Here is a 14,025-nt window from a genome sequence, read left to right on the forward strand (position 1 = left end):
AGCTTTAGAACTCAAGGAAAGTGTCATGCTGTGGAGACGTGATAATCTACCATGCTCCTCTGGAGAGAAGTGGCGCTCACCAGACTCATCATCAACCTGACCATCTGCAACTCACATAAGTTACTCTACAGACTCTAATCAGAGAGTCTATGAGCATATTATTTATTATGGTAATGCAGTGAGCTCCACGTCAGAGTAACAGAGCTACATTACTCAGGGTGGGAGAATTCAACTGAGCACAAAGTCCACCCTGAGCATCAAAGTAGACCTGCAACCAGACTCCACAAACCAATAATACACCGAGGGTGGAGGTATTTTTAAATCAAGCTACTTCAGGAAAGTAGGTCATTAACTGGGGGCACGTTGCACTGGTGTTTATGGAAGTAAATGCACAGCATAGTATTAAATTATTCATGTGTCCCATAATTGCATTTTGATATTAAACCATGCAGGGAAAGTGAAAGAGACCAACAGAGTCTGAAAGAAAAGTCATAGCACAAAGGAAAGGATGGATGGTGCAGAGAGCGAGTTTAGTCTTGGAGTCAGCCGAGCATATCTCAGCTCTGGGTGATCATCAATCCTACAGGAGAACATCTAGCAGAGTGATTTGAGCTCTGCAAAGAAACAGTGTGATATAGCTGTGTTCACCTGCTGCAGGAGATATACCTTGATGTCATAGTTGTGCTTGCCAGACAGCCTCATGGCCAGTTCACGTTTGGTCCTGGCACATCGTTCCCTCAGCCGACGCACCTCAGGAGAGAGCTACAGGTGTTGGACAGGGACGGGAAGGGTTTGGGGGCAGGTCACATTTAGCCACAAGAGGTGAAGGGAGGAGGAAAATGAGGGGGGAAAGGAAACAGTAAAAGGAAATGGAGCACAAAGTGATCAAGGCAAAACAAGGAATTAATCACAAGCGCAGGGTGAAAGCTTAGAGCACTGCTTTGCTCAAAAGGTCATGCTGTATGTAAAAGCCAGTGATTTATAGAAGGATGGGGGGGGGGTACAGGCAGTTTAGGGCGAATATTAAAGAAGCAAACTGTGTCACAGCTCTCCCAGGCTGCTTAAATTAAACACTGAACTGAACAAGAGGAGAGCTTCAGGTACGCTTGGTGAAAAATTAATTAGGCAGGACTAATTAAAAACAATGTATTTTTGATGCAGGCTGTGCAAGTTGAAAAGTGTCGCTGGGCACTAATAGTCAAGGTTTCTTCATTAACTGTTCAACCAGTGCAAGTAAATCCTTCCCTTTGTTCCATGGCCTGGGGCCAGCATGCTGAGAGAGCTGCGGGGGACTATCACATCACACCCGCCTGTAATTGCCTGAGCAACTCATTTTCTGTCCCAGTACAACAAGATCCCTCCTTCCTCAAACTCAGGATTGTCTTGGAACACAACAGAGTTATATTCATTCATAAATGCCTCCAAAATGAAAATATATGTAAAGATAAGTATACAGCTATACATTAATAATCGTTCAACTCAGCAACTTTATTAGTGTGACTCCAAATGTTCTCTGTTCCTGCAACAGAGCATCCACGTTAAAGTCTGAAGAATAGTAAAAAAAAACAGTACAATGTGAATGTGCACACAGTGCCATCATGTGGAAGACCGGCACCGTGACTGTGCTGCGGAACACCGACGACCAACGCCTTTGGAAGAGAAACAGCAAGCAGATCTGAGGCTTTTCAAACAGAAATTCCTCTTGTGTACTTTCACTCCACAGTGATAGTATAAAGCCTAGACAGCCTGTCATACATTTTTCATGTACTCTATAATTTCCTTCCAGTTCTATACAATAATAAAAACAACTGTGCCAGAGAAGCAAGACATGAAATAGTCTCTTTGATTATTCTGTAAGTGTTTTAAATCAAACCAAGCAGTTTAAAATAAACTTTAACTGCATTTAACATAAACAAGGAGGATCATTTGTGCTGGACAAACACACGCTGTATTTCAGACATGCATCCACACAAACACACAGTACCTTGCTCTTCGTCGGTACTTTGGTCTCGTTGTCAGACTGCTCGTCATAGCTCTCAAACTCACTGGAGCTCCATCCATGGTCTGCATCCACAGGGCCACCGCCTCTCTGAACGTCTTCATAAATCATATCTGTTGAAACACATCAGAAGCTCCACACCTGAGATTCATGAACAGACAAGTATCTTCAACAAACGTAATGAGGTCGCAACTACTAGCCTTCATCAGGAGAGACAGGGTCCTCACTTGGGACATCATCGTAGATCACCTCTGAAGCCTCGGCTATGTGTGACTCAGCTTCGGCTGCACATGGAGCTGGAGGAGAAAACCAGCAGCATCAAAATAAGCCAACGCTGATTTTAGAAGGAAAAAACTGTGGCACCTCTCTTTCTTCTATCTCCCTCTCTGTTTAATACAGTAGCTGCACCTCTTGTTGATCATTCTTTTATACTTCTCCCCCAAAAACAACATGCACACACAGCTCCAAAGTGCACTGCCTGAATCCCTTTGGCAAAACAGAACAGATAAAAGATGCCAGATCTTCCAGTCTTTGCTTATGACTGTACACATCCTTTGAATATTTATATAGTTATTGTATCATTGCATTTAAAGCTCTTGGTCCATACATGATGCCATAATGGCTTTGTTCACGTGCCGCGACATGATTGTATCCAGCTTGTTTGAGCTATCGACTGATTCTACCTCCATGCTCTGCAGGATTTGTCATTAACTGCTTTGTGAGTGCTTCAGCCTAATTTAGCTCTGTGAGCTTTATTGATTTAGTTTTAAACTGTGGTTTTTCTGTAACACTTCATACCTAAGCCCTGAACAGCAGCGATCACCGCTTTCAATTATTCTGGCTGGAGATGTGTATTCTGTCTCAGATTATTGAGCAGAGTTCAGTCTACGATTGGAAATAACCTTGGACAGGAGATGAACAAAAAGCAACCATTTTTCTGCAAAAGAGGATTAGCTCTACCTTGTTCTTTATATCCCACTCACTTTTCTAACCTTGTGCATTCAGAAAGGATCAGAATAGAAAACAAGTGGATATAACAGCCTGTGACTATCAGCAAGTCTGCATAGTGTCTGGGCCTCTTGGGAACACGGTTTGTTATTTCAAATGTCGTAAAGCAGAAGTTCCTCAATTTGTTTTCTAACTTTTATTTCACTTTTCTCTCCACAAACACATTGACACTGATAAACTTTGTCATAGCTCACAGTGACACTGCAGGCAAGCTAAAAATTATACTGCCATTCTGTCTTAATTGCTGTTAATGTGTGGGAAAAACATAGTAAAGCATATGGGAATCAATGACAGACTGCAGCGTGCTGTGACCGCAATCAAGTTGTGTGGTTGCTTTACAAATAGGAAATACTACACTATTCATAATGATCCATATAAGGTTCATATGGTCAAACATAGTATTGTAATATATTTCTCATTAACCTTAGCAGTTAATGAGGTCTTTTTTATGAACTTGCTTTTTCTCTTTTTACATTATAATTTTAGATGCCTGGATGAGCAGTTGAATCTAGTTTTCTTATATATTTTAAATACACTGCACACAGTCAAAATGTCAGCCAAAGTCTGTGCGAAGACACATCAGAGAGGTGGGGTATAGAAAGTGCTGTGCGGCATCGCAGGACTCCTTTACATCTCTCATTTCTGTGCCACCTTCAAACAACGGCAGCAGTGCTGACTGGGGAGAAATCCAGAAGCAATTCTTCCCTTAAGGAAATGGTTCTCTATTGATTCTCACCCTGAGTTAATTGGATTCATGTCATGTCTGTGTAGAAATCAAATCACACAAAGAATACATGAGCCAGTGTTGGTATGTGTGTGCACATACGTGTCTTTGCGTTTGCGTGTCTGACCTCTTTCACCACAGAAATCAATGAGCCATAGGATGACCAGGAGCCTGGTGTATGGTACTCTTGCCATCTTTGATCAAGATCAAGAGATGCAACATCGAGTACTAACAGAATAGTGGTGTCCAATTTATATTGCCAGCGTGATTCCCCAGGACTGTTTACACAACTCGGGAGGCCCAGCTGATTTTCTATCAGCTCTTTCCAAGATGTGAACAGCGTAACATACAGTAGGTGGAATGAGCCTGAATCCCAACGCGAGCATAGGTTTAATACTTCTGGTCTGAAATTAAACCCTTGATCTACAATATAAGGTGAATCACTTCCCTGTCAAAAAGATTTTGTTCTGTACCTTCAGGGATGTCCCTTGAGCCCAAGCTTTCCTTGGCAGCTTCTGTGACTTGGTCTCTCGAATCAGCCAGTGCCTCCACAGCTGCCGGTGCCACAGGAAGCCCCCGGAGCTCCTCTCCTACACAAGGGTTTGAAGTACTGGGCTCAGCTGCTGCCGCTGAGGCCCTGGAAGGAACCCAAACATTAGCACAGTTAAACCAACACAGAGTTCTGTGTGCCTCATTACGAGTTAATTTCTGTGAGAGGAAGGGGAGGCAGAGTAGCTGGAGGCGGGGGTCCACATAGTTCCTTGCTATCCAAACGTGCAAATGCACACTCCCTAACATCTGACAGAGCACATATTGCTGCTGTCAAATTATTGTGATATTTTTGAGCTAACTTTTTTGAAAGTAGAAAAACCAGAGAGGCTGTGTTTTCGCCGTCTTTTGTTTGCCTGTTTATTTGATAGTTAGCAGAAATGTCATGATGTCAACTCATTATCTGTCATGCCTCTGGCTTACTATAATCACTGCCAGCTTTTTAAATGAAAACATGCCCTGAACCAGCTATTAAAACAGGCTCTGACATCACAGGGAAAAGTCCTGTTGACACAGCTATCACATGGCCTGTGTTGATGCTGCCACTGAGGGACTGTCCTCCCCCACATGACTGATAATATGACAGGATCCAGCATGTAGGAGAGTCCCGTCTACTAGCTTATTAAATCTGTCCCTCTGCTGAACACCTCAGTTAACAGCAGCAGCAGCAGCAGCCACTCAGAGTGACGGCAACTAGCAGACAAACAAGGCATGCCAGGAAAATAATGTGCACAAAATACCATCATTGTGAACAGCTGGGGAAGCAGCCTCTAAGGACCTGTTAGTTTAAATTAAAGTGCCAAGAGACTGCATTCAACAATCTAGCAAACCATAATCTTTCCTTGCAGGGTGCTGGACCAGGTGGACCATGTATTATGAATCAGAAAGAAAGGAAAACATGACTAAAAAAAAAATAACGGTAGTTTGTAGCATCTGCATACAGGGCATACTGACAGGGAAGATTCATTACATGAGAATAATTTAGACCGTGTTATAAACAAATACTTTAATTTGGTCCAAGCTCAAGAAGAATACTAAATTTTACTTACATATAACAATGTATGTACCCGTAAATGTGTGATTAAATTGTGAAATCCTGACAGGAATTATGAAATTGGATGTTTATCTGTTATGAAACTGTAAATATAACCATTGTACATATCAATCAAGCAACTGTACATGTACACTGATCAGCCATAACATTATGACCACCTGTCTGATACTGACGGGTCGGTGCTCATGTCACCCTGCAGCTCACTGTGCATCCTCTGTGAATCTGTGTGCTTCCATAGCTCTACTGTCAGGAAGAGCACGAATGTGTCTATCATTCACTGAAAAACCTATGTAAAAGGAGTGAAAACTGTGGTCGCGAGGACAAGTTACAGGTCATTTTTTTAGACAGCCTCTCTGCTCTAGGTGTGATATCATCACTGCAGCTGCTGAAGGTTTCTCTTCATAGAGACCAATGTATGGTATTTCTCATTTTCACCTATTTTAACAAAGATTTTACAAATTTAAATCTTTTGAAAAATATATTATGACATCATAAATACTCATTTGAAGTGGGGTTTACTTACTCCTGTTTTTACTACTTTGATTTAATGCAGTGTGCTTTAGATGAGGCACTTTCAATTTCACTGTGCAATGACAATAAAGACCATCTTATATCTTATCTACAGTAGGCCGACCTCATCATCACTGAGCTTTGGGCACCTATAACCCTGTTGCTGGTTCACTGTTTGTCCTTCCTTAGACACTGTTGGTAGGTTGGTTGTACTGAGGTAAAGGAATCGGCTCCAACTCCTTTGGTTGGTAGGTGTGGGAGATGCTCTGATCCAGTCATCAGCCATCACAGTTTGGCCCTTGTCAAAGTCACTCAGATCCTCATGCTTGTCGGTTTTTCCTGCTTCCAACATGTCATCTTCAAGGCTTCAAGTGTTCACTTGCTGACTAATATACCCCGACACGTTGTCAGATGCCATTGTAATGAAATAATCAGTGTTATTCACTTCACCTGTCAGTGGTTATAATGTTATGGCTGATGGTATATAAATATATTGCATCTCTTTTTTCCTAATGTCTTTCTGACTGCACACATTTTTATGTTATACTTTTTATTTTCTTGTTACCCTACAAAATACACTGAGAGCTTCTGTACTTCTTGTGTGTTTAAACATACTGTACTTGTCCAATAAAGCTAAATCAGATTCTGATTCTGAAACTAGCCTAGTCCAAACTCTGAGTGGTTTTCCGTCACACTCCACCTGTTCTATTATAAATGCCCAGCACATATGGACTGTAGATGTAATGCCCTGCCGGCATGTTGTAATAGCGCCACTGATGGTAGGCATTTGGTTTTCCAGTGGTGTCATTCTGCAGAAGACAGTAAATGTTTACTCTGCTGCATTCTCTATGATACTGGACCATTTATCTCAATCCAGATGAAAAAATAAAGAGCTCCCTGTCAGCACATTTCTTGTGATAAACTGATCTCCTGTCATTAAAAATGCTTCTGAGGAAAAAGAGTGGAGTGAGAACAATAGCCATCTACAGCTTGTCTGCCTGACTATATGCATTCCTGTCAGGTGTGAGTGATTTGAGCCGTGCAGCTATTGATCCAGGCATATCTTTGCACTTCCCCTCACGACTTATCTGCATCTATAATCCTGTTGAGTGATATAGGTCAAGGAGAGAACCACAAATCAGTTTCCAATGCAAATGACATAGGCCGGTGCAGAGCATGATCTAAAGCAGAGGCTGCCTGAATGCAAATCTCACACTCCCATCTGTTTCCATTCTCCTCAGCTGCTGTGCCAGGGCAGTACGTGCATGCCATAGCTGTACCTGTCCTGGTCTCTGCCGGTCATAGCTTTCCTTCATAACTGCACAAGCGCTGTGCTGACCATACTGATGAAGCTCTGTTGGTCCTCAGGTCATAAATCTCCTCCATAAACAACCTCCCACTTCTCATATTAAACCTTTCCCATGATGCACTGCCCAAAGTTGTTCTGTGCATGACAGACTCCAATTACAGTAGATATCACTGAAGGGTTTGGTTCATGGCTTCTCATTATATTTGTATAATAATTTGTTTTACAGTATCACCTTTTTCTTTTGCTTTCACAGCACCCCCAACTGAGGTAAGTATAACAAGGTGTGTGTGTGTGTGTGGGGGGGGGATAATGTGTTCAGTGAGCTACATGAGGTGAGTTTCTTCACAAAGGCAAAAGTGTAAAGTTCTGCAAGGCTGTGAAAGGGTAAAAAGGGCAAACATAAAAGTACCAATGGATGAAGAAGCAAAGTTCAGCTCTCTGAGGTTCTCTACAGACGCATACATGTCCCGTTGTCATGGTACCTTTTGTTCATCTTTTCATTGCTGAGGTTCCATATAATACATTTAATGAAAACAATCTGTCAAGGGGTGAAAAGTGAAGTGACAAGTAAATTCTGGCATCAAACACTGGAGCACACATAAAGCTCACAGGAGAGAAATGCTGCCTTGAGCCTAATAACAGCACCGAGCTGATGTGCTGTCACTGCAGTGTTCAGAAAAACCCATATTTCTGCAATAACAATCCCAAAGTAATTTGGGGAATATTATTGTAAAACTGCTGACAGATCTGGCAGATGCGCTGACAGTCCTAACATCTTGATGGTGGAAACTGCTATTGATAGCTCTTCCTTAAAAGGCAGACTATTGACTAAACCAGAGGGGAAATGTGCACTCAGCAGAAATCTCTCTGCATGAGAAATTGCCAAAACCTCCCTGTGATTCCATCGTGCGCGCACACACACACACACACACACACACACAGTCATTCAAGGACACACATACAGCAGAGTACTGCAGAAGAACACACACACATACGTACATGCTCACACCTGTGTGCAAACAGGGGCCCCTCTTTTCAGCACAGGAAAGCCCACAGGAATGCAAACCATGAAGTTAACTATCAGTAGAGGTTTCTGAGCAGACTTCCTACAAAGCACAGCTGGGGAGTCCTCAGCACAGTCAGGGCCCCCGCATGGCTCTATCATGGAGGCCAGAGTGGGTGGAGAGGGACAATTCTGATAAGACTTGAATCAAGATTTCCATTTTGTTAGCATTTTCTCTAGACTGTTTTAGCCTTTACGGCTACAGTCTATACTCAGCTGCTAATTTATTAGCTAACACTAGGCTAAGTCAGTCTAATACAACAGTCCTGCAAAAAAACTCTCCATTCATGAAGGTAATAATGTTCAGCTGAAACTGTGTTGTTTCAACTATATGATCACTTTAGAAAACATCACACTAGGAGCAACTTGTTTAATCTTTTATGACTTTGGTAAAAAACTGTGCAATATTTGTGGAATTTACAAATCAATTGTCATTTTCATGAGATGTCAGAGTCACATCAGCTACATCAGTGTAGAGAACCAAAGGCTTTATTTTTGGTAAACTGAACTGTAATATCATAGGCTGAGTGTGTGTGTCAGGTGTAGGAGTGAAATGACCCCAACGCTGAGTCAGATGGCATCTTTCAAACAATCAAGAAGAAAGTTTGCCTCAAGGCCTCAGCACCATCACTGACAATGTGATAGTTTATTGATTCCTCTAGGACAGCCGTCTTCATAGGGAGACACAGCAACAGGTTTTCCAAAGAGTTCGATACAGTAGCAATATGAATTTCAGTGAATATGAAACTAAATTATATAAACACTCAGTTGGCAGTTTATTTGGTAGAGTACACCGAGATAAAACTAAGTCAATCTAATACAACTGTCTTGCAATAAACCCCCCTTTATGAAGGTGATCGTGCTCAGTATTTGTTTGAAACTTTTAGAGGTGTTGATTCTACTGTATGAAAGAAGCCGTTTGAGCAGCTTTTGAATTGTATGGTGTTATACTGGTGGGTGTTTCTATTATTTTGTCCACCTTTTGCAGACAAATTAAAAGAAAAACCAACATAAAAGTCTGACTTTCTGTCAGCTCCAGGGCTGCTATCTTGTAGGTGACTGCTGACCTCCCTATGAAGACGGCTGCCTTAGAGGAATCAATGAACTATCACTTTATCAGTGATGGTGCTGAGGCCTTGAAGTGAACTGTCTTCTTGATTGTTTTGAAAGATGCTGTCTGACTCATTCAGCGCTGGGGTCATTTCACTCCTACACCTGACACACACCCACACTCAGCCTGAAATGTACAACAATGCTACAGTTTAAGTTACCGAAAATAAAGCCTTTAATTATCTGGATTTTAAAGTTTCCATATATTGATATAGGAACTCTGATTCTCAGATTTTACAAATATTACATGTCATTTCACCCACATCACAAAACATTACCCCTAGTGGCACAGGGCCATGCAGCGTTTTCAGTTATTCTGGCTGATTAGACCTCAGCTCTGGCTCGAGGTAGATGGGCCTGTGTGGGAGAGTCACAAGACTCCATGTACTAATAAGAATGATAAAAGTGCCATTTGTCTCACTTTAACTTGAGCAGCAAAGCTAACAGGAGTGTGAGGGAGCTGTCACTCACACAGCTGTGAGAAGACGTCTAACCTGCCAGTGTAACTACAATGGACCTGTGTGGGTGTTGTATTACATGTGTCAGCTTTTAACACCACCTGAATAGTTATTATTTTTATATAATACTACTAGGGCAGTGAGGGAGGGTCTAAAGGTGCTTAGCATGGTGTGTCTGATATTTCATGGCACCATACTAACCAGTGAGATTCGACTGACAGCCATCGTAGTAACTGCAAACTGGGGTCTGGGCTGTCTTGTTTCCACTGAGTATATTTAACCATACTTGTTGTCAGTCACCACGATGGCCAGTGTTCGTGCCCATGTAGTGCCATCTATGAAATTGCTGAACTTTCATTCTAGGATAAGTTTGGTTTGGAGCACCAGCCCTTAGTAAGAGCCCTTGGCATCTTTCCATCCTTCCCATGATGCTCTGAGCTCCTCTCCTCTTACCCCTCTCAAATTCCCAGATGAGCTTTGAACTTTGTCTCCTCTGTCCTGTAGTGTGTTGGGTTTCCCCTCCAATACTGAAAGGTCTAGACCTTACTATGTAAAGTGCCCTGAGATGATTGTTGTTGTGAACTGGTGCTATACAAATAAAACTGAATTGAATTGAATGTTGTTAGACACACCTTCCTTTTGCCTGCATTGAAGAGTCCAGCTGTTTGCTATATAAAAGTCTGTTGTTTCAAGGAGGAGACTATGGTGTTCAAGTATTCAAAATCACTTTTCAGTACTTTAGGTGCATCACAAATTACCTGACTTGACAAATAAATTTCCATCTGCCTCCACGGTATCGCACTGGCAGAAATCTTAGAGATGGACACTTAAACAGCAGAGACAAACAGTTATCACTGGGGGAGTTGAAAAAATGGGTTTTGTGATTGGGTGATCTAAATTTTTAGTTTAAATCCATCTTACTACTGCCATTATGTGATAGTATATGCATCATAATGAACTGGTGATGTGATCTTGTGATTCCCCTCTAGAACAGTTATAATACTTGACAGATGTGTGATCTCACATCTAAATGTTGTTCAACTAGATGTGACACAGCATCACACTATCTCATAGGACGGAGCGTGAGCGTGACATTATCTCAGACATAATGATATAACAGTGATGTATAACACCCTCTGCTTTAGAAATTTTCCCCATATTGTGACAGGAATCAGTGGCAACTTACCAGCTGGGTGACTCGCTAACTGGAACATCTGTCAAAATGAGGGAAACAGTCGCCATGAGACAAAGCAAAGGAAGCACATATTTGAAAAATGACAAATGCTACTTTGTTAGAATTTTAACAAGACAGTTTTCAAGACTGTGACTTTGTAACTAAAGTAATCTAATCCCATCTGCTTAAACGTGCGTTAAAGATCATTCGTACAACTGCTGAGCAAGAGTTACTGTTACTATGATGTTTACATAGATGGTGAAAGGTAGTTGGGACTAAAGCAAAGGAACTGTACAGTATGTACAAGGAAGGTAGCATTAAACAATGACATTTTTTTTTTTTAGATCCCACTCATGCCATCTGAGGGAGAGATATGAATTTCAGCTGCTCTCGGCCCTCAATTACATAACAGACCTCCTTTACAGGCAACACCCAGAATTCCCCTGTGCATCGCCACTGCCCACTTAACAGATTACCACACATATGCAACTTCATCTAGAGGAAAGTTTAACTCTTCTTTCTGTAGCCTGAGGCAACAGTTATACCCTGTTAAACAGAGATTAAAAACCATGAAGCTACTCACACAGTGCATGGCTATGCACTACATTACAAGAAGAAGACCAGGTGACTGAAGACAGGTTATTGTACAGTGTACAGTACATTACATACTGGAGGAGGATCTCAACTTGTTTCACTGCCTTTCAGCACATGTCTGTCACTTTCTGGAACAGCTGACCCAGAGCTCTGTTAGCGACCAGTGAACAACCGAGACTGATTCAGCGCTAGTTTAAAGTAATATATGCTTCCTGAAAATGTGTTACCTGCAGTAGAAACTGAAGCTAAATCCTTGGTGGGAATGCTGTCTTCCTGTCCAGCAGGTGGGAGTTGTGTACTGTCTGTGGGTGTTTGTGATACACTGTCTGATGTCTCACTGTCCTCGTTTTTTGACACGTGGACTGATCTGACGGAGTCGGAGCCGATTCCTTTACTGTCCTCCTGATGTTTCTCCTCATCTGTGCTGTCGTCAAACACAAACTCTTCCCCCTGTTCCTCATCCTCATCCTCTTCTTCATTCTCCTTTGGCGGTTGTAGAGAGATCACAGTAGACATAGTTCCTGAGAAAAAGACAAAATTCAAGTGTATATTATTTTGTCCGCCTATTTGAGTTCAAAGTGGCACCTGCATGTACATAATCAAATAGATTCCTTTCAGGTAAAAAGGGTAAACTGGACTGGAGGACTGGAATGTTCTTTGGTCTTTATAAACATACCAGAGTTGTACAACTACAGCAAAACAGCCACATGTAAAATACCTTTGAGTTGTATCAAACAGCACTGAACTGAACTGAACTGAACTTAACCCAACAGTGTGTTCACAGCCAAACATTAGACTGAAATTCTCAGGCATCGGTTCAGTGCAACTTTTTCATACTGTTCAACCACATAAACAAAACAAAAATGAATAGGATAACTTTATATTTCAGGTGCACAGAAAGAGAAACAGCATAATCCCAACCCTAATACTAAACGTGACATTCGGCTGATAGAAAAATTATTAGTTAAAATCAAAGAGTCTGTGGAGGCTTAGTGGCAGATTAATTAAGATAAACACACACCCACAAACCTCAATTATTTAAAAGGCTAATTTCATTTTTTCTTATCAATGAAAACAGGTATAATAGCAGTCCAGATGTTGTGAGAATTACTTAAAAATAAAGTAAAATATATATTATGAAATCGCATCAATACAGGCGAACATGAAGTGCAAACACATCCAGTATATATACTAAGTTATTTTGGGCCCATGCTAATTCCACACATGATGTTACCATATTTTCAAAATAAAATGTAAAACTTTCCATGACACACACACACACTGCTAGGGTCTTCAACTGCTGCACACAGTAATTGTTCCATTATTTTACAAAGTGAGGATTTTCCCTGATGTACAGAATCTGTGTCTGTACATGTCCGTGTAACAGTCGTGAACCCAGCATCTGCTTTGCATTTAGATTAGCAGCGAACAGTGTCAGAATGTTGTTGTGCCTGATAGTGTAGTTTGTCGGGCTCCTGTGGGGGAATGACAGCACAGAGCACAGAAGGACAAATATGGGCCGGCTGTGCGGGAAACCGGGGCTGAAACACGCTGCTTGCAGACTGTAAAATTCACTATCAGCACTTATTTTTTAACCTGGATACAGGGCTGTCATGTCAGTTACAGCTCTCATTATCTTTTACTGCTACTGCTGCTGACAGCTCAGTTTGGACATGATATTTTTAGCGCCGTGCTTCAGGAATTTAAGGAAAGGAATTTAAATTATAGTGAAATTCTGTTTCTATAAAGGCATCAGTCCCGTACCCTCATTCCTCAGCCTGTTTACAAGTACGATATGACACTGTAGCTTTTGGAACCAGTCACCACCTCTGTACCACAAACACAGTTTTTTCACTCATTGGTCAAATCAACAATGAGTCTTTTGTGGAGTGAAAACTTCTGCTCAGCCTCAAAGTGCATTGTTTCAAGTTTTGTCACTGCAGCACTGCTTCGCTCACAGGCCACCCAGGCTGTGGAGGGGCAGCCTATGGGAGGGCTTACTGTATGTAACTTGCTGTGGATGATTGAACCATTTTGTTGAAAGAAAGCAGCACCCCCTTTAAATGAATGCTACAGCCACCTACAGTGTAATGTGTAATTGAAAGTTATTGCCTCTGTACAGACAAGGCAGATCGGTGCAGCTTCTGCAGTAATGCGGTCAATGTACCGGTCCGTTGTGGTGAAGAAGGAGCTGAGCTGTAAGGCGAGGCTCTTGATTTACTGGTCAATCTACGTTCCAACTCTCACCTATGGTCATGAACTTTGGGTCATGACCGAAAGGGTAAGATCCCGGATACAGGCGACCGAAATGAGCTTTCTCCGCAGGGCGGCCGGGCGCACCCTTAGAGATAGGGTGAGGAGCTCGGTCACCCGGGAGGAGCTCAGAGTAGAACCGCTGCTCCTCCACATCCAGAGGAGCCAGCTGAGGTGGCTCGGGCATCTGTTTCGGATGCCTCCTGGGCGCCTTCCTAGG

At 42.0% G+C, this 14,025-nt stretch overlaps 1 protein-coding gene across 1 annotated transcript in view; it reads right to left on the reverse strand.

Moving 5' to 3' along the window:
• Nucleotides 1-520: 520 nt before the first annotated feature.
• Nucleotides 521-14,025, reverse strand: part of LOC109955538 (rho guanine nucleotide exchange factor 10-like protein) — a 19,437-nt gene continuing 5,932 nt past the window's right edge. Inside the window, exons 2-7 of the mRNA XM_020591831.1 lie at nucleotides 11,780-12,073; nucleotides 10,971-10,998; nucleotides 4,205-4,368; nucleotides 2,200-2,295; nucleotides 1,985-2,112; nucleotides 521-762 (exon numbers count right to left, since the gene is read on the reverse strand). Of these exons, the coding sequence (XP_020447487.1) occupies nucleotides 595-762; nucleotides 1,985-2,112; nucleotides 2,200-2,295; nucleotides 4,205-4,368; nucleotides 10,971-10,998; nucleotides 11,780-12,068 (873 nt within the window). The 5' untranslated portion in view covers nucleotides 12,069-12,073 and the 3' untranslated portion in view covers nucleotides 521-594. The remainder of the gene's footprint in view (nucleotides 763-1,984; nucleotides 2,113-2,199; nucleotides 2,296-4,204; nucleotides 4,369-10,970; nucleotides 10,999-11,779; nucleotides 12,074-14,025) is intronic.

This window comes from Monopterus albus, unplaced genomic scaffold (assembly GCF_001952655.1).
Source record: "Monopterus albus unplaced genomic scaffold, M_albus_1.0 scaffold1.1, whole genome shotgun sequence".
NCBI lineage: Eukaryota > Metazoa > Chordata > Actinopteri > Synbranchiformes > Synbranchidae > Monopterus > Monopterus albus.